General features: G+C 35.7%; 1 protein-coding gene across 7 annotated transcripts in view; it reads left to right on the top strand.

Annotated features, from left to right (window-relative positions):
• The window catches only part of wb (wing blister), a 1,096,738-nt gene that overhangs the window by 846,171 nt on the left and 227,824 nt on the right, over positions 1–22,743 (top strand). For all 7 annotated transcript variants that reach the window (XR_011333780.1, XM_069834429.1, XM_069834431.1 and 4 more), the window contains 2 exons: positions 6,601–6,712; positions 20,733–20,883. Coding sequence is in view for 6 of the 7 variants with exons in the window: in XM_069834429.1 (XP_069690530.1) it covers positions 6,601–6,712; positions 20,733–20,883 (263 nt within the window). In the remaining variant the exon portion in view is untranslated. The remainder of the gene's footprint in view (positions 1–6,600; positions 6,713–20,732; positions 20,884–22,743) is intronic.

Here is a 22,743-nt window from a genome sequence, read left to right as displayed (position 1 = left end):
GTGTATTTTAATTAGGTGTGGTATGAGGAGGTTTTGATGAATGGAGTACAGAACTGACCAGACATAAGATAAGTTGTTATGAGTTTGACCCTTATGACACTAAACAAATGACATCTTAGTCATCGTGATGTTTAATTATACTGTGGCTGAATATATCAGATAGTTTGAGACTAGCTCTGTGTCGATGTGTTGTGTAAGTAGTACCTGCTGCACGGGGGTAGGAATGTTTCTTTTGTTATTGTGTGTGTATGTGCGTGCGTGCGCATATCAGAGACAGTCACAAGCCACAAAATCCAAAATCATAATTTTACAGGAAAACATTTTAAAACTTTGGAGTGATGCTAAAATCAGAATTGTATGGTATTATATGTGGTTCAAGATTTTTAAGACACATTCTCTGATATTTTCTAAAGCATCTTACAGAAGCAAATATTGTTTTATTATTTTCACTATTTAATTAGTATGAACATAGTATATTACAAGCATATATAGATAATTTTAAAGGTGGCTTATGACTTTGTCTCCAGAAATATTACATTTATTAGCTTTTTTAGAGTTTCTTAAGTCTATTTCAATCACATAACATAAAACCAAAGTACAAACGTATTACAAAATGCTTCATCAGTCTTTCTTAATCAACATCCATCTCCAAATTATTCTTGTTGTCACCTAGTGCTTGAAAGAAATGCTGATTTACTATTGGAATGTAATCCATAAGTGACAGTACATCCTGTAGTTTCTTTTTATTTATTTTCAAGGGCTTCTTGTATTTTTCACACAAATTGAATGGTATTTAAGGAGCTAGGCCTACATATGCCTTTTCTACAGGTGGGAACTTGAGCATTATCATTATTTTCTTGAATGCACAAATGAGCGAGCTGAAAATTATTATGATCATTCTCTTCAAACTTGAAGCTGACGGCATCTGAAAAACGAACATGTTTGTTATTGTAAACAGTCCTTTTCATTATGCCAGACTGCAAACTTTCCACATCCTTGAAATCTTCTCTCTGCATCATAGTGACAATGAAAGATACTTTTACAAACGGCTTAGTTATAAAATAAACACAATCATTCGGATCATAAATGCCTATGCTTGTTCATGAATGTTTTTCTATTCGTCCAAAATCACGGTCGCAGGCATGATCAACTTGGGGGAATCAATGGATATCAGATTTAAATCTTCTGCATTCTACTAGTGCTCTCTCCAGAGCTACAATCGTCCTATTTTTGTTCTTCTGTCCCTTACAGTTATCAGTTATTATGCGAGATGTTCATCTTTGAGAGCAGCTATCTGCAAGTGTTTTAATAAGCAACTCCCCACCTCATCTGCTTCTCTTCTAGCCTGGTTCTCACTCCAGAGAAACATATACCCTACACTGTAGTACAGTTGTGTATCCATAAGTTGTATGTTCAAACATTTCTGCAATAGAAAGCTGCACTCATAGTTAACTTTTGGAGTAGATAATGTTTCTGGCAAGTCCATTACAATGACATGAATTTTTATTCTGTTTCTTAGCAAGTTCAGAAAGGTTTTCTATTATTGTTTGACCCCGTTTATCCTGTGCATGATGAAGATTTCTGATTGTTTCTATTACTCTTATTTCTGTCACAGGCCTTTGTGTTTGTCTAGCATCATTCTACTGTTTCTGAAAATTATTACATTTGCCACATGTATCAGTGCGAGGTATTTTGAATCCGATATTAAATTTTACGTCGAAAATTTCTCGGAACTTCTTTTTTTCATTATTTTGCAGTATTAGAAGAAGTAATTCATTTCATTTTGGTACCATCTGAAAAAGAAAAATTGCTTTAGATAAAGCTACAAGCCCCATGCACTATTGTAACTCAAAATATTTTAGTGTGTGGTCTTATAACTACTCTAACATGAAAATAAATAATGCAATAACATTTTTATTTAGTTTTGTGTATTTCGAATTTCACAATAAGTAACATTACCTATATAAGAGTTAATAAGGGAAACACTGACTATGTTAGACAAGATTATGCTTGAAATTTTGTCATATTTTTATTCTCTTCATTTTCTGAGTCTGATACAGTTTCAAATTCAGTGGAGAATGGCATTGGTGGGCCATTAGTGGATATACCACTTTCCAATTTATCAGCCTTTACTTCAGAATTACCACATACTACGGATTAAAAATCAAGCTTCTTCCTCACAGATGCTATATTGTTGGCTTGTGATTATGTGTCAGGAAAAATTGAAAGAGAAAACAACACCTGCTTATATTTCTCAACATATACACGCATATTGTATAGCTGTTTCACTGCCCATGCAATCGTTATTACAAATTACAGTATGCATTCATTATATGAACATGCCTAAAATTAATTTTATGAATCAATTATCATGTCGCACAGGTTCATGTAAAATATCTCCAATCAATGCGGTAAAAGCAATACTTACACAAAGACTGTCATCGTATTCCAGTCAATGAAGGCGAACAGATAACTGACACTGCACACAGCTCCTAACTGTGTGTGTGTGTTTTGTGAGACCCTACTCTGTTACCAATTTGTGCCACTCCTCAGATGTTAGAGGCATTGAGTTTAGGGGTGGGCGCAGTGGAATAGCGGTGAAATAAGAAATGCAAGTTTATAACAAACAGTGTAATTGACGAAGCGATAAACAATACACGAATGAATTGATGTGTTACAATTAATAATGAAACTGAATAACAAGTGCTGTGACAAAATTACAATCTAAAAATGGTCGTTGGATTATCATATCTACTACCCTCACACTATCTCAGTCATTCAATTCTCAGAATGCATAAATCCCATTTAACACTATACATGACTGAGCCCTATTTAATATGATCCACTATTGTGTATTCGAGGTTATACGTAAGTGCCATATGTTCTAGTGCACTATTTCCTGAAGGGAACATTCTAGTATCGGGGAACAACACACATTCAACTAGTGTGACAAATATTATAGCTAAGCAGTTACAACAACTTCAATTCACAATGACACATCTGCACAGTATAATACAAAGGAAGGTAAACACAAGAGAGAGGGGGGAGGGGAGGGTGAGATAGGAGAGGGGGAGAGAGAGAGAGAAAGAGAGAGAGAATAAAATGTATTGGTAATACGAGGGCTATTCATACAGTAACTTCTGTTTTATTGTAACAAAAAAATGGCAATGAGGTTACAGGATTTGTTTACAGTAGTGTGAAACTACAAACTTTGATGTATTATTCTACATAGTTTCCTGCTAAATTGAGACACTTACCATAGTGTTTAATGAGATTTTAAATACTGCAGTCATAAAAGTCTCCCATCTCTGACTGAAGTCAACCTACGACACTGGACTGCAACTCATCATCATCATCATCATCATCATCATCATCATCATCATCATCATCAAAGTGCTGCGATGTAAGCCACTTCTTCATATGCATGAAAAAATGGTAATCACTAGGTTCAAAATCAGGGCTGTATGGAGGATGACCAAACACTTCGCAGTTGCAATTTTGCAGTTCGGATACAGGAGGTATGCTGCACAGTATGCAGGTGGGCATTGTCGTGCAAAAAAACTACCCCAGAGCACATCAGTGGCAGTATCAAGATTTCACTGTTGGGGATGCCATGCTATATACACAGTGAAAGCTGCTATAAGTAATATCTAAAACAAAAATGTACCTGAATATTTTATGTATCTGAATCGACAAATAAAACAAAGCATCATATTTCACTACACTATATTCTTGCCAAGCATAAGATTTGTAACAGTCTGCCTGAAGACATCTCTTTTCTTTATTGTACTCACTTTTAGGAAATACTTTTAAAATATGCTGTCGAATTCTAACTGAACCATTGCCACAATGTCACAAGCAACACTCATCTCTTTAACATCACTCTCCTTCAAATGATCCTCGAATTCTGAAACACTTTCAGATCCAGAGATCTCAAGCGATTTTTCTTTTTTTAGTAGCAATTCTCTCAAAGAAGTCTGAAATATTATGTTTCCTACCCAAGCCAACATTTCAAAGATGCTTATGATATATCATTTTTCATTTTCAGATGGCAAATCCTAAAGCATGGTTGGCCAACTTAATACCTCTCAGGGGCCAAATTTAATCTAGGCAACTTCATGAGGAACCATATCATGCTTCATGTTCAGTTTGAGCCATGAGAAAATAAAAATACAAGTTATAATGCTTAGCCTATACTTTAATAAGCAAAAGTCAGATGCCTAGAAATTTATCATTACTCAAAACAAAATAGTAACAGAAAAAATCATCCTCTTTGACCAGAAATGAGCACAAAAACCTTATGGAACTTAGTTTTTATGGTTCTTCCTTAAATAACTGAAATCCCGTAGATACACTATTTAATGATAGTATTGTGGTTTCTGAATATGAGAAACTAATGATTTAAAATTCACTCCTAATTGTGAGGTTGCCACTCAAAGAAAATGTGATAACATGGTAATCTATGGCAAATCCTGGGCCTCATCTCGTCAAATGAAATTTCGCTATCACCAATGCCCTCGATGCTATATAACATATAGTGCATACATTTTAGCTTTCCCTGCTCGGGGATCTAGAACAGATGCGACAATGCACAGTGCAACTGTACATGCACAAGTGTAGGATGATAAAAGGTATGCACTGTAGTAGTAGATAGAGCGTCGTTAAATAAGCAAATAAAATATACTAATAACAGTCAAAGACATAGTAAGCACTATGGTTTATGGTCTTTATTCAATAGAAAAAAAATCTGTCACAAAAGCTAAGATGTTAAGAAACACTCAATCCCTTGTAAGGCAGCTTTCAGGGAGCAATCACTATTATTTTGATGGTGTTATCAATTCTTCCTTCTTAACCACTTCGGTCTTTTGTTTTAGTTTCATCAGTTCATCACCCTTAGAGTAGAGTTGGAGGGGGCGTATTTTACTCGTTCTAGAACTTCAACAATCTTCCAATGTTTTTAGAAGACAAGTTGAAGCTTTAAAAGAGAGTATTCAATACAGTGACAATGTATATAGTCTCCTGAAAAACACTAAACTTGTCACTGATTCTGGTTCACGTTAACACTTTGTTTAAAAAACAAAATTGTTAAACAACGCGTTAAAAGTGTTAACATTTTTAAAAAAGGTTATGTACCTTAGACGGCCCATTTCGACGCCGGTGCAGCATCATCTTCAGTGTCTTACGAACTACTGTTGTTCTTGTTGATCTTGTATTCTGCCATTTTCATTCGTCAGTTGTAGGGGTGGGGGTATTTTGCTTCTATGATGGGGGGTGGTTGTTTGTGTGCTATGTATCATGATGTCGAATAATGTGTGGATATTGATCTGTAATTGTGTATTAAGTATATGTAGTGGGTGTGTTATTCTATGTTTGCATATTTTGTATTGTTCTAAGATGTTTAACTGTGGACTTTTTACGAAATATACGAACATACAATAACACAACCACAACATATACTTAATAGTACACAATTATAGTTCAGTACCCATACATTATTTGACATCATGATACATAGCACACAAACAACCACCTCCCACAATAGAAGCAAAACACCCCCATCTCTACAACTGACGAATGCAAATGGCAGAATACAAGATCAACAAGAACAATAGTAGTTAATAAGACACTGAAGATGATGTAGCACTGGCGTCTAAATGGGCCGCTGTCTAAGGTACATAACCTTTTTTAAAAATTATAATGCTTCTAACGTGTCGTTTAACAATTTTAAGTTTTTTTTACTAAACTTGTGAAGCATCCTGATAAAACTGAATACCATGTCGGTATAGTAATAAAAGTTATGATTTTCAAAAATAAATCTCAGACTTTCTGGGGACAGAATAAATCAGGTCGCGGCAGTGCTTGGGGTTCCAGTTAGCCATTGCTGCTCTATATGACAACAGAAGTTACTTTATGAATAGCCCTCGTATATTGGTACAGTATTCAGGGCAAAACTGTTTTGATTGCAGAGATATTTTTTTGCTCTTCGAAAAATAATTTAAAGAGAATGCAAATAATATGATCAAACAGAAGAAAAGGACGATTATTCCACGAGAGAGTGAAATGTCTTAATGAAATATATCCTTTATTTTATGTCACATATGTTTTCTAAATAAAAGTTGCACTTTACAGTAAAATTACAGATTTTCGATTATTTGTACATTTTAAGTCCCCATTAATCAGGATATTTTGGAGTATGTGCCTGCTGGTTCAGAGAGTCTGCACTCAGGCATGGATTGAATATTCACTTGTACCAATTACGGTACCTTGTTGAAATTTTTTCGAAGTCTTCCCGAACTATAAGGCAAATGTCAATCACATGGCAAATCCTCAGCATCATCGCGCCAAATACTACCTCGTTATCATTGAGTCCTTTGACGCTGTTTAATCTTGTAGTTGATACAGCATCATTACATAATAGATTAAAAAATATCGAGTTAAGTTTATGAGTAAAAACTCTTATACATAGGTTGATTTTTTTGTAGTGCTCTTAATAAAATTAAAAAAAAATTATTACTCAGAAGTTTACCTTTATTCTTAAATATACAAAACTGTATGAAGGAGCAATTAACTCTCATAGCATGTCCTGATTTTATTATCCAGTCGCGCCTGTTGGAAAGTCGTGGTAAACAAGTGGAGCAACATGGCTGGGCAGTTCGAGTAGAAGCAGCTGAATTAAGCAAAAATATATCTACTCTTCAGAGACAAGTAGAAGGTAGGTATAAACTAGCCTATAATAATATTGTTAGCCACCAGTGTAACTCAGTCGGCTAAGTGACTTGCATGCTGGTCTGGAGTTGCGCTTGGGCACAGGTTCAATTTCCTCTTGGTCTGATTACCTAGTTGGTTTTTTCCGAGGTTTCCCGAGGCGAATGTCAGGTAATCTATGGCGAATCCTCGGCCTCGTCTCGCCAAATACCATCTCACTATCACCAATCCCATCGACGTTAAATAACCACCTAAAAATTGTTGATATAATGGATATCTGTAATACCGATTGGGCTGTTTAACAAGAGAGGTAGTTCTGAATTTTGCTACCATTAGCTGCAACATTTGCTTATATACATTCATATTTATTATCATCATACGGCTTTCAGTGGTTTCCTCACATTTCTGCATATGGTCCACCATTATCCTTGATTACATTCAATCACATATCCTAATATATTTCTCCCCATATCTTCCAATTACCTAAAGTTAAACCCTATTTCTGTCTACTTCTTCTTCCATCCTTTCTGATGTACAGTATTTTCAACTCTACTTTTTTTTTTCGTTGTTAGTAACTCTATAGCATCTACTAGATGCTTTATGGTTGTGCTAACAGATGGAGATCCTTGTCAACAATGTGATGCTGAAATATGTGTTCAGGTTACTGCCCAGCAACAGTCCTGATGTATTTTTATATTTGTGATGATTGGTTAATTAATATTAACCCGGCACACTCACAATCACACTCACATTCATACAAATTTCCAGACTCTACACACCCAGGGAATTCCTCTTCTTCAAGAAAAATTCACCGAGAGCCGAGCCCAGGAATCGAACCCGGGACCTCCTGATCTGGAAGCCAGCATGCTGACCAACAGACCACGGAGGCAGTCTTTACCTTCTTTATCTTCCCTCAATCCCATTCCCGAATACTATGCAATACTGTCTCCCTTTCTCTTATATAGAAACATTCTCGTCTACCCCTACTCATCCATCTCTACTACTATCATTGTCATCTTTCATTACTGTTATCCCTAATTATCTGTTTATCGTAAAAACCTTTTTATCTCTGACTAGTATTCACTAATTTTTCTACTTTCTCATCTACATCATCGTATTATATTATTTGTCTCACTTATTGATTCAATGTTCTAATGTTTGCAATACGTCCTTGCTATTACTTGTTCAATTCACTTATCACTTTATTGGATAAATTTTACGGTTCACTCTCACTACTTGCAATTACTTTCTACCTCCTCACTTCCCATATTCTTTCTCTCTCAATTACATACAACCCTAAATATTATTTACTTACTATCCCCAACTCTTATTAACCGCACTACCATTATTGCTTTTCTTCTCACTGTTTTATTCATCTTCTCATTAACACTTCACTACTTATTCCGCTATATTATTCACAGTTACACTAATTGATCTAATCCTCACATTTTTGACCGCATCTAATGCCTTAGACTAAGTCAGATTTCTCCTCTAGTTCACTTATTACACTTCACACGTTTTTGTTTGCACTTCCTTGTTTCTTTAGGTATCACAAAACTCGCTGAACTTTTATACAAGCATGATCATGGACCTCCTAAATACTACAACCGCAGAACTTGTCTACAGAAAAGAAGATCCCTCTACTTTCATACATTATTCTGGTTCTGGTACAAATCCAGACTTATTATTAGTAACATCAGATATCCATCACGAAACCAAGAAAAAAATAATTGAAGACCCTGGATCTGGCCATAGAGTCATCATTGCTTCTATCCATCTCCACCAAAACCGAAGAAAAGAACCCTACAATAAGAAAACAACCTGGAACTTTAAGAAAGCGAATTGGAAACTATTTACAACAGAACACGACGAACACCTCAAGCTCAACACACCACTAATGGACAATACAAACTCAGATAGATTGAACAAATATTTCTGTGAATCTATTCTTAAAATTGCAAAAAGCACATTCCACGAGGCAAATAAAGCAAGAACCAAAGCAGAACATAGCAAAACACCAGAAGATACTCAAGATTGGAGGAAGAAGACAGCCATTCTTAAAAAAGCAATTAGAACAGCAAAAAAGAACAGTTTTAATAAATTTATTGAAAATATTAATTACAGAACCGATAGTGCTGAAACATATAAATTTCTGAAGAATATTTCCAATACACAGGAAAATACTAGCCAACCTATTATTCATAATAACAAAACATTAACAGATAGCAGAGATATAGCAAATGCATTTAATAAGCACTACTCAAACTCTCACAGATTACATCCCAATATAAAAAAAATTGACAAATTTATCAAAAGAGAATTACATAAAAATAATAAAAACAATATTACTAGTACAAAACCTGAAACATTTCATCAAAATTTTACTTCCAAAGAATTAACTATAGCTATACAAATTTTAAAAACCAAGAAATCTCCTGGCCCTGACAACATTCATTCCGAATTTTTTAAACATCTGGGGGAAAAAGCCAAGTCTGTACTTTTATCCATTTTTAATTTATCATGGAACACCTCAATTCCTGCAGCATGGAAAAAAGCAATCATTGTACCAATTCACAAAAAAGGGAAACCTGCTCATGATGTTAATAGTTATCGACCAATAGCACTGTTAAGCATGATAGCAAAAACCACGGATGAGCATACTAAACACACTGGCCCAAAGAGCAGTCTCTATATCGGACCCGGAGCAATTAGACACTGAATTTCAACACTTGAAACTCACCCTCCAGCGGAATGGATATGTAGCTAAAGACATCACGGCCTCTTTGAATAGAGCAAGACAAGAAGCAGCAGCAGTAGCAGCCCATCACGGACTCACTAGAAGCGGAAAAACCAGCCACAGCCTGTCTACCATTCACAGGGAAGTTGTCGGGAAAGATAAGCAGACTGCTCTACAAACATGGAATAAAAACAATCCACAAACCTCCGATCAGTAAAAGACGATCTAGGCCTCAGGGTACCAGGGATCTACCGCATTCCTTGTGAATGTGATGCGGCTTACATTGGACAGACTGGACACACAATAACTATGCGTCTTTCCGAACATCAAAGAAGCATCAGATTAATGCAGCCCAAAAAATCCGAATTGGCCGAACATTGTATTGAAAAAAGCCATAGGGCTAATTTCAATAACACTGAGGTCATGGTGAAGTGTTCGGGCTATTGGGATAAAAGAGTAAAGGAAACCCTGGCCATAGCGGCGGAACGCGGTAACCTGAATCGGGACTTGGGTCTCCAACTAAGCACGGCATGGGCACTGGCTATTAAATTTCTCACTGCCCGGATGACAGGCCGTCATCAGCGAAGGACACATGAGAACTCGTCCGCCGAGCCCATCGTGAGACCCAAGGTCAATCAGCCGAACAGCACAAAGCAAGATGACACGTCGGCCGCGTTCATGCCGCGGTCCGCACTAATAAGAGCCAATCGGCGCACAGCTCCTCGGCTGACTCCTCCCTCTGGCACTATAAATTAAGGAGCTGGGTACCCTTAGATATCATTTAACCCTGAAGATGAGGAAGATGAACAACCTCGAAACGTCGGTGGATCACCAACTTATGACCTGGCTGGAAGCCCGAGAAAATTTTGAATTATCACGTCGCCAGGAAAGCTTCAGTAGTTATTTCAAATAAAAGACAGTTTTAACAAGAAAGAAGATACCTGGGGAATATTTATTGACTTTTAGTTAGCATATGACTCTGTTTGGAGAAATAAATTATTACTAAAACTCCAGAAATTAGATATCTCCAGCAATAAGTTCAGATGGATATCAGAATTCCTTAGTCAAAGTTTCATTGCCACTAAATTCAATAACTCACTTTCTAGTTACAGACAAACATATCGAGGTCTACCTCTGAGTGCTGTCCTCAGCACAACTTTATTCAATATTTATATAAATGACTTACCCTCCCTATTAGAGGAATCAAACATGAAAACAGCACTATTTGCAGATGATATAGATGATCTTACAGACATAGAGACAAAATTCAGAATTCTGCTCTTAAAGCTCTAAATCAACTACATGAATGGAATACATCAAATTTGATGACACTCAATTTAAGCAAAAGTAACTACCAAATATTTTCACTTGGTAAAAAAGAAAGAGAATTCAATATCCAATACAATGGCCAACACCTTCCTTCGACTTATGAATCCAAATATCTTGGAGTTATTTTCGATAGTAAGTTAACATGGAGCAACCATTTGAAATACATTTCTGAAAAAGCTCGTAAAAGATTCTCCCTTCTGAAAAGACTAGCAGGAAAGAAATGAGGATGCTCTAGGAATACTTTGAACACTATATACAAAATGTTTATACAGCCACAGCCAGTGCTGACATACTGCGGAGAAATTTTAATTACTTCACCTTTCATAAACGAAATAGAATATGTTCAAAACCAAGCTCTCAGACTCATTACTAGTGGAATCAAAACAACTCCAATAGATTCTATGAGATTCCTCACTAATATTAACAGCATCAAAATGACAATAGAAGAAAAAGCACTGATTCAATATGAAAAACTTATCAGATTACCAGGGAACAACTGGCATTCATACAGTCCTCTATGTAGATTGAAACTCAAAATAGTTTCATATCCATTGTTTAAGAATTAAAACAGAAAATCAATATCCCGAATTTAAAAGAAAATTTACAAATTGAAGCAAACCCTTTAACTCTATTAAATATAGAATATAATCTAAATTTAACAGAAGAAATACTGAAATCAGAAGTAAACACTGAAATATTGAAACAATTGTCTTTAGAGACAATTAATATTAGGTACCCTCCACAAAACTGGCTTCATTTATACACCGACGGATCCTTGATCTCCAGAGAACAAGGTGCCAGTGCAGGTGTTACGTGCTGTCTCTTCTCACTTTATAGATCTCTTGGATATGGAACAACAAGTTTTGATGATCAAATCGTTGCAATAAGTGAAAGTCTCAGGAATCTTCTATGCCACATCAATAAATTTAAAAATGCAGTTATATTGTCAGACTCCAAAGCAGCTATTCTATCAATAGTCTCTAAACACACACCTTCATCTCAAACAGCAGAAATACTGTAACTAAAATGCTCTCTCAATTAATATCACTCAATAAAAAATTGTATTCCAATGGATACCATCCCATTGTGGAATCCTGGGAAACGAGAATGTGGATGCTTTAGCAAAGAAGGGCAGCACTGCTACTTACAGACCTGTTACTGAATCTACGTATTCCTCTGTGAAAAGATTTATTAAATCCACATACTTGGACTTTAACAAACAAAATTTGATAACACAATCCCAAGGGAAAAAATGGAACTCTCTGCATCAAAATCCACAGTTAATTCCCGATTTACCACACAAATCGTCTGTAGCTGGATTTAGATTGGCAACAGGCCATGATTGTTTGGCCAAACACCTGGATATAATTGGAATATATCAATCCCCTAACTGCCCGTTGTGCAACTCTGACCAAGAAATGGATTCGGAACACCTCAAAATCTGTGCTTCAGTGACTGGTCATGATAATATCTTTGAAAAATATTGGAGTGCAAGAGATCAAATGACTTTGTCAAATGCCTGGCATTAGAAAACAACAACTTTTATACAAGCTTCCTCTAGTTTTTCGCACATCTTTAGTACCCTATCAATATCTTCCACAGTTGCGCTCTCGTCTGTTATATTCTCGACTTCTCGACTTCTTTCTTCTCTTCGTCGTGCTTGCTTTCGTAACTTACACTCGAACTTGCACTCGCAAAGACTCCTTTCCTTATACTCTCCATATTCACCTTAGATGATTCTCCTATAATTTCCAACCCTGGATTCCTCTCCCTCTCTTTCCTTCTTCTTTCTTCTATTATCCCCTAACTTGATCCATATCCATCAGTAGCTCCCCCTTCTTCACTAGACTCATTCATCATTACACAAATTAAACCTTTCTCTTATCATTCGTATACTTCTTTGCCACTGTATCCTTTATGCCAATCTTCTTTGAAGTGTGCTTCTCATTGTCTGCTAGCTTAGTAAAATTTTGCTTGGTGTTCCATTTTTTGCTCCCTGGTTCGATGTCTTCTTTCTGCGTGTGTTGCCTTCTTGTTCTGACTCCTGATTCATCATTTTTCGTTCCATGTTTCATGTCACGTTTGGATTGTAACAGTTTCGTTCTTTAACTCGGTATTAAACTGAACCCTTGCTTTTCCAACATTTCTTGACTTTCCCTATTGTGTTTTGCGAAATTTTTATTCTCTTTAGTTTGTACGTTGCACATCTCCTGATCCACTACATAGTCTACATTAACTTCAATGTTGTCTTTTGAAGTCGGTTGCTCTGTTCACTTGATTTCATTCTCCTCTTCTGCTTTCGATTCCCTCTGCACGTGTTTGTCAGTCTGCCTATGATGTTTCTCTGCCACGTTTTTTAATCCAAATTCCAGATGATTTACGTTCTTCTCACAAAACTCCAGATCATAGTACCTCGTGTTGTCTTTCAGTTTGTCTTCATGTACCATATATTAGCAAAATGTCCCCTATTCCTAGCTGCTTTTATGAATGGTATCAGTGATTGGCGTCTGTTTCTTGTTTCATAGTTTACGTCTTTTTCAACCCTTATTTTCGTCTTCCTTAATTTTTTTAAATTCCTTAAGTTAATTTCTCTTGTTCTCATGCTTACGAATGTTATTAACATAGGTCTGAATTTTTCTTTCCCAATTCTGTAAGTCTGTTCAATATGTCCCACTCTCACATCGATACCAAAAATCATCGCACACATTACATACAGTCTTATATTTCATATTCATGACCCTCTTCTTCCACCCCAAAGAATATTAAATTCTTCTTTCTTTGCTTATCTTCATAGTATTTGATTTTCTCTTTCATTTGCTCATTATCCCGTATCAGATATTAAATCTTCGCATTGATGTCTTCCATTTTACACTTCCAGCTTTCTGATGTTATAGCCACTTGTTTCTTCGAGTTTTCTATACTATTCTGCCTTAGTAATCTTCCATTCCTAACTTCACTTCTCCCCTTCTTTATCACTTCTCGTTGTAGCACTTTATCCATTTTATATTGTAACTTCTCTTTTACCACTCACTCATAGGTCAATGCCTCTCTATGCTGTTCAGTCCCTGCGTCTTCAGCACATGTCCATACTCGGCCAAAACTCGCTGATGACTGACATTCGCTTATGAATTTCAACAGTTTTCGAAGGTCTTTCTGTGTTATTTATCTACAGTAGTACTAGTCAGAACATATCGCACGTTAGAAGATATGCTGGTGTAATGTGATAGACTCTATAGAATCATTAAATGCTGAGCTCATTTACAATTGTAAATTGTTTGTTTGGCTATGCCAAAAACGAAGTGTACGTTTAGCAGAGAGTACTGTAAAGAATTGGACTTCATAGGAAGGAGAAAAGCAGAATTTGACACTCAGTACAAATTATGTAGCTGTGAATTTAGCATACCAGTAGCTCATGATGGGAGATCTGACTATAATCCAGCATATTAATATCAATAAATATAAACTGCAACTTCTTTCGTCATTATAACCTGTAGGAGATTATTTCTTAAAGAAGAATTCTGTTTAAGATAAAGTGCAAGAAGCTGAATTAACAGTAGCATATCAAGTCATAAAACATCATCAGACCTCTAATATACAAACACTCTTTCATATGGCTTTCCCAAATTCAGAGATTCATTGTTTTCAAATGCAAGAACAGAAACTGTATTATCTAGAGAGAAAAAAAAAAAAAAAAAAAAAAAAAAATCTATTTCTCCACATTCAGTAAAGAATGTACCGGTACTAAATATTATGAAAAACAATGCTAACTTCTTTGGAATGGTGACGGATGCAAGTAATCACAATGATGATAAGATTATTCCTGTTTTTTCCTCCTAATTTTTTCTTACTAAAGAAAACTTTATTATATAATGTTGTATAATACAATTGTGCTAAAGTTATCAACACTATGCTATAAAATGCACAAGAAACAATTATATAAGTTGCGATCCTATGACTGTCCCATGGCAATGGTAAGAAAAATGTGCTATTAAACTTTACATAATGAAATCTGAATGTATTTTTTTTTTTAATCTTCGTAATTTGCAAGGCAGTGAAATTTGTTCAAGAATGTTATTAAGCAGGTCATTTTAATGGTTAACCAGTGAGTGATTATGTTGTATGTAGGAGTTGCGCATGGTGGATTCAACAGTAGACATATTTAAGTCCTTGTGTAGATTGTCATTGCAGATGTACCAGGGTACATCCGCAATGAGTCTAAGAACCAAATTCTATATCGTCTGAATTCTTCTGATCTGAGAATTATATGTCACATCTACACATTCATATACTGTAGGTCTGATCAATGAGAAATATGTTAGTCTTTTGAAGTTTATGAATTCTTTAAAGAGATGTTTAAATTAATGTAGTTTACGTCGGAGTCTTTTCACTAGGTTGCTTATAATATGCATTCCAAGTCAATTTTCTGTCTAAATACAGTCTTAGAAAAAAAATGACCGGGCTCCAGATTCTATGTCCGATTCGGAAGACTTCGGGTGCATTCGTCAGAGCATGATACACATGCAGACGAATTTATTCTGTCGTAAATGTTTCCAACACTCCACTGCCACCACTATATGATGATTATATAACATGCTTCTTAAAGAGAAGAGTCATCGTCTTTCTCGCATAGCATAGTCGGTAGCATTGTGGTCTTGTAGTCGAAAGGTTTCGAGTTCGAATCTCAGTCTATACTTTGCTTTTTCATTCTCATTTTTTATTTCGTGTATACTGATAATAACCAGTATTGTGAAATATTTAACAGAAAGTTAAATATTTACTAAGGGCAAGTTAGATACATAATAGCAATCCCTTCCCTTGTATCTTATATTTAAAGAGACTAAACGAAATCTTCTCGGATAGAAATAAACAAAAATAAACCTTAAGTAAAAGAAATCCTTCTCGGATAGGAATAAACAAACATAATTCTTTTTTTTTTTGTATTAAACAAAATAAAGAAATACATCTCAGAGACCAATAAACAAAAATCAAAAGACAACAAGTTCAATACTGGGTATGTAATCCCTCCGCATCTAGAAATCCTAATAATAATAATAATAATAATAATAATAATAATAATAATAATAATAATAATAGTTTTATTTTCCTACGGGATATGGATGCAATCAGGTGTATCAGGTACTGTCGACGTGAAGATACACGATCCCAAGCGTGCTCTATAATATTCTAGAGTACATCTTTTGTGGTCGGCCGACATGGCATTTTATTTATCATCACGTTCACAGTTTTCTTCACCTCTGACCATACATTTTCTAGGACATTCAGATCTGGTGAAGAGGGAGGCCATTCAATCAGTCTGATATATGGCCTCTCTGAAAACCATCTCATGATCTCGACACATCTGTGAACACAATGATTATCCTGTTGAAATATGATATCATCATCATCAGGATATATCATCCGTACAGAGGGAAGCATACCATTTTCCAATAAGACCTTGTATTGTTGGGCATTAAGATTTCCATTGAGCCGCCATAGAACACCTAAACTGTCATTGGACATCCAGCCCCAACATGAAATAGATACACGGCCACTGCGAAAGTGAGTTGTCACATACGTAGGATCGTATCGGGATCCCCGTGAATGGTAGATTATTTGCTCCTATAATTCCAATCGAAATTAACATTTTCCTCTGCAAATGCAAGGTGGAATAATCTGTGATCATCAGTGATGCACCTTTCATTGCTGCCACTCTTGGATAACGTCCTACATCCCGCAGACGCCTTATGACAGTATGAGAAGATCCAGGGAAACAGGCATTTACTTTAATTGAAGAAGCAGATTGATGCAAGTTTGCTTCTACTTCTGCAACTAAAGCAGCGTCCTGTGCACAAGTTGAAACACTTCTTCTACCAGAACCTGCCTGACGATGTTCAATTCCTTCTTTGGATAATCTCACCCATCTTCTAGCTATGGAATCGTGCATTCCTAGTCGCCTCAGTAGCGGAAAATCAGGCCTCCCTCACAAGAGAAAAAAGAGCTTGCCTACATGTATCTGGCCTATGTCTTCTGTCAGCCATGTTACCCCTGATAATGACAAGAGAGAATGGTTGTTTCACGTTTAATATGCGCAGTTACATGTGCGCAGATGTTTGTTTTCAGAAGTTCCAGATGTCTCTAAATAAATTACACATCAATATAGAAATAAACATCTGACGTCCTTACAGGGTGCACGACTTTGAATCGCCTACACAAGAAGCAAGGCTGTTACCACCAAAGACGTTATATAGTATATCATGGAGCTACCCAAAGCAGATATGTAACGGCACTATTTACGAGTGTAGCATATATCTGGAACGCACTGACACGACCTTGAATCGCCTACACAAGAAGCAAGGCTGTTACCACCAAAGACGTTATATAGTATACCATGGAGCTACCCAAAGCAGATATGTAACGGCACTATTTACGAGTGTAGCCTATATCTGGAACGCACTGGTTTTGTCTTTAACATTATTCATCTCGTTTTTGCAATACTATTAACATTATGATGATGATGATGATGATGATGATGATGATGATTATTATTATTTTCATGTTTGTAATACTATGAGTATTATTATTGTTATTATTCTCGTTGCAATATTATTAGACGCTTATTATTATTATTATTATTATTATTATTATTATTATTACTATTATTATTATTATTATTATTATTATTATTACTATTACTATTATTATTATTACTATTACTATTACTATTACTATTATTATTATTATTATTATTATTATTATTATTATTATTATTATTATTATTATTATTATTATTATTATTATTATTGCTGCTGCTGCTACTACTACCACTACCACCACCACTACTGCCACCGCCATGGCCACTGCCACGACCACGACACCACGACCACGACCAATTTTTAGTAACTGAACAATACTCCATATGGAGAAGGAAGAAGATCCAAGAACTGAGCATCTATTTTAATTCAAGGGTAATTAGGTAGTAACTGAACAGTACTCCATATGGAGAAGGAAGAAGATCCTAGAACTGAGCATCTATTTTAATTCAAGGGTAATTAGGAAGAAGTCTCCGATATTACTGAACGTTTTTGTTTAATTTTTCAACTAATGCAAATTCCTGTGCATGTTAAAAAATATATCATTCGTTTCCAGCTAGAGAAAAAATAAAACGAAACAAATATATGTACTTATACAAAGGCCTGGGTTTTTTACGTGTGAAGGCAAGAGTTTTCTATGACACTTACACTGTTCAAACCATTGTTTGCCGATATAAGAGTATGTTCTTGGATCTCGCTGGTTTCGTCCTTACTACTCTGATTTTAGTCTTATGTATCAAGCGCACAGCCGAACGGAACTTAGACAAATTTACGCTTCAAGAGTCCGGTCATTTTATTTGTCTAAGAATATACAATTATGCATACCGCACTCACTCAGCATGTGATACTTCTTCACGCTGTAGAGTGAACAATTGAGTTTCAGTTTTCCTTTTACACATGAACTGGATAACATTTTATTTATTAAGGTTCATTTTAACATTTGAGGGAGGTGGGATATGATGGTAGAGACTGGATTGATCTTGCTCAGGATAGGGACCAATGGTGGTCTTATGTGAGGGCAGCAATGAACCTCCGGGTTCCTTAAAAGCCAGTTAGTAGGTAAGTAAGGTTCATTTTAACTTTCCATTTGTTACACCATGCGTCCATTAAATATAAAAAAAAAACTGTTTACAATTTATTTGTTGCTGTTTCACATGATCCTTTGCACAAAACAGCAATATCATTTAAAAACTGATCTGTTGATAAATTGGCATTTCTAGGGAAATCAACACGTAAATCAAATAAAGTAGGACCCAAATACACTACCCTCTAGTACACCTGCTTGAATACTTTTGATCTGGGATACTGCATTTTCATACTTCACTGAAAATGTGCTGTTACAGAGGTAGGGTTATTAGCCTATATTCTAAATAATATGTCTATAGCTTAAAGAAGAATCCCTCATGTCACACTTTATCGAAGTTTTTTCCATATCCAAAATCTACCAAAACAAACAGATTTTTCTTCAGAGGTGTCCAATATGGTGTCCACTATTCGAGTAGCTGCTGTGAGCAAAAATGTGAAGATCTAAATCCAAGTCGAGCATTGTGAATAATGGGGTCTATTGAATCTAAAAGTCAAGGAAGTAGAAGGCGTTGAATGATCTTGAAATAAATGGGAAGAAGACTAATTGAGCGATAATTATTAAGATTATTTTTATGTTTTCTGGTTTTGGAATTATCCCATTGGAAGCATGTTTCCAACTCTCTGGAAAATAGGTCAATAAATCTGATCCCTGACTGTCACCATGAATTAAAATACCTTTGCCAGTATTAAACTTAGCATTCAATAATCATCACTTACAGATCAGTCTATAATGAAAGAACTCAAACTTTGAACCAGACACAAACGACGTGTAAAATGGTATACCGGTATTGAGTTTTCTTTCTAAGATGAAACTATTGTTACGTCATTAGCATTTACTATATTTATTCTGCTATAAGATCCTTCTTCTTTCTTTGCTTTTACTTTTAAAATTTGGGGAGGGTCTTATCAGTCCGAGCTTCATAAAATCATTTGATTTTGGAGGAAATAAAAAATACGTATTTTAGTAATTTTATGCCACATAATATAGGTATTTAATTAAAACATATTTATGAAATATTATATTTTAATTTTCAAAAAGTAAGGAGAGGGGGTGGGTAGTACTATACTATAGGCGACGGGATTCTATAGCCAAGTAAATATGGTACTAAAAAGATAAAAATGCAAACTAAATTGAGTATGGGATTTTCGTAAGCTGAGTAGTGGTTACAGTATTTAATTGAACATAGTCATTGCCCTTTTCCTTAAAATGTCTTTAATAATAGGATGGGTATTTTCCGGGCTAAGGGGCCTTGGTCTGTTGATGTTATAATCAAATGTTTCGTCCACTACTCCGGTGGACATCTTCAGTGGCGTGGTACACGTGTGCGGAGAGATCTGCTGTGTGTATCAGGAACTGGCATTGAGACTGGTAGATGACCACCGGAGTAGTGGACGAAATGTTTGGTTATAACACCCTCTAGCCCAGAAAATACCCATCCTATCAACACCAGCTGTGAAAGCCTACATTCTGTCTTTAATGAGCTTAAATATTTAATTGTTTTCCAATTTAAAATGGCATAAGGAGTAGGTTTATTAGATTCAATTATATCTGTAATTGGATCCTTGAGGAAGTCTTGAAAAAGCCACTCTTGCACAGTTGCACTTAACCATGAATATGATACTGTCCATTGTTGACCTTGTGTCGTTGAATGTTGATTTATGAAATATTTTAATGCAGCTAAGACTATCTATGCTCCATATATATGCGAATATTCTTCTGCACATATTTTTTCTGGAATTTAGTGAAGAAAAACTGTAGTGCGCGCAGTATTTGAAACACAAATTACAGCCTTCTCTTTTTTTATTCTTTTGTCTCTCTCTCTCTCTCTCTCTCTCTCTCTCTCTTAGAATTAGGGTGCACTGAATATTCAATGGGGCACTGCTGGTTGTGGTCATGTTGTTCTTTTTATAAGATGTCAAATAAGCATTAGTTTGAAACATAGAAACAATTCTGTTATGCAACTCTCAACTATCTGAAGACATGTCTGAACCTCAGAAGTGATCCAACAAGACACCACTTATGAGGCAACTAAGTCAGGAGATAATGGGATAAAGTGGCAAGTTCCTTTCCACCTTCATTGCATACATCGTCGAATAGCTACATATTAACTAATCAGACTTAAGATGTGTACAAACAGTTGTTCTTCCTCTGACACAAATTGTCAAGTGAGATATACTGCCTGATAATAGATGTACATATCAGCCAGACCTTTGAACAATACATTCTTTGCAAATGCATCTGGAACCTGTGATCAAATTGAAACTTATTCTTATCTGTGTTACAGATGTGGTGAACACCCTGCAGAATTATGGAGAAGGAAGTCCTACAGGGATTTATAGTGTTGGTCAAGCATTAAAAGAAGCTCGTCGCCTCCTGCATAAAATAAAGACAAGAAACTTGCATCTTCAATCCAAGGCAGCTAACCAGTGTTTCAAGTATGTATTATGTATTCTGTTCCAGCAGTTGTGGACAGCCGATGAGGGGTGGTTCTCCAGCTTGGGGGTTAGGCGAAGAGCTAACAACCCATCACCGTAAAAAACAGCTTGTTATGAAACCTTACAATAAGCTCGGAATGGGACTTATTCTCTGGCACGACAACAGCAAAGGAATAAGGTTGTGAGATTTGGTACTTGGAACGTAACTAGTCTTTATAAAACAGGAGGGGCAACATTAGTAGCAAAAGAACTAACTAGATATAGAGTAGACTTCGTGGTACGTTAGATGGGAATGGCATATCACAACTAAGAGATTGCTTGTTGTATTAGGGGAAGAAAACAATAATCATCAATTAGGAACGGGATTCTTTGTTCATAAAAGAATAAAATCAGCAGTAAACAAGGTCGAATTTATCAGTGACAGGTTATCATATTTAGTACTTAAGGGTAGATGGTGCGACATCATAGTTATAAATCCTCACACCCCTACAGAAGAGAAAGACAACCATATAAAGGATAGCTTCTATGAGGAATTGGAACACACTTTTGATCAGTTATCTAGATATCACATGAAAATTTGTTTGGGGGATTTTAATGCTAAAGTAGGACGGAAGGTATTTTTAAAGCAACTATTAGAAAATAGAGCCTACACGTAACTAGTAATGACAATGGAGTTAGGTTAGTCAACTTTGCGACATCAAAAAATTTAATTGTCGAAAGTACATTTCCCCATAATGATATACATAAATATACTTGGACTTCTCCAAATGGATTGACACACAACCAAATAGATCACATCTTGATAGATAAACGGAGACATACTAGTATAGTAGACATTCGAACTTTCAGGGGGGCAGACTGTAATTCTGACTACTATTTGGTAATTGGAGAATTAAGAGAAAGACTGTCAGTAGCCAAGCGAGTAGAGCAACAAGATAATATTAGTAAATTCAATATTCTGAAATTAAAGGACAAGGAAACTAAGCAACATTATCAGGTCGAAATTTCAAATAGGTTTGCTACTTTAGAAGGCTCGGACGAAGTTGAGAAAGAGTTAGATGTTAATAGTGTGTGGGAAAATATCAGAGATAATATCAAAATTACAGCTGAGCAGAGCATAGATTATTATGGAACTAAGAAAAAGAAACCATGGTTTGATGAAGATTGTTGCGTGGTAGTAGAAAGAAGGAAACGCAAAATTGAAATTCTACAGGATCCAGTTGAGGCAAATAGAGATAATTATTTCAATGAAAGACTGGAAGCAAGTGATACACTTAGGAATAAAAAGAGAGATTACTTGAAGGAAAAACTGAATGAGGTAGAAACAAATAGTAGGAATAAAAACATTCGAGATTTATAACAGGGTATAAAGGAATTTAAGAACGGATATCAGGCAAAGGTAAACGTGATCAATGATGAGAATGTTGACTTGCTTGCAGACTCTCATTCAATCCTGAACAGATGGAAGAACTATTTTGGGCAATTACTTAATGTACATAGACCAAATAGAAATGATCAGGACGAAATTCAAATATAAACTGCTGAGCCATTTATACCCAAACCCACACTTTCTGAAGTTGAAATTGCGATAGAAAATCTGAAAAAGTACAAGTCTCCAGGTATCAATCAAATTCCAGCAGAATTAATACAGGAGGGTGGAAGCGCAAAATTTATAAACTTGTACTTGCTATTTGGGAACAGGAAATTGTACCGGAACAATGGAAGAAGTCCATAATTGTACCTATTTTTAAGAAGGGGGCAAGACTAACTGTGGTAACTATCGAGGAATATCAATTTTGTTGACGTCGTACAAAATTTTGTCCAATATTCTTTTGAGAAGATTAACTCTGTATGTAGATG

This window comes from Periplaneta americana, chromosome 9 (genome assembly GCF_040183065.1).
Source record: "Periplaneta americana isolate PAMFEO1 chromosome 9, P.americana_PAMFEO1_priV1, whole genome shotgun sequence".
NCBI classification, from domain to species: Eukaryota; Metazoa; Arthropoda; class Insecta; order Blattodea; family Blattidae; genus Periplaneta; species Periplaneta americana.
The sequence above is the reverse complement of the archived record's forward strand: the minus strand, read 5'-3'. Positions and strand labels throughout refer to the sequence as shown.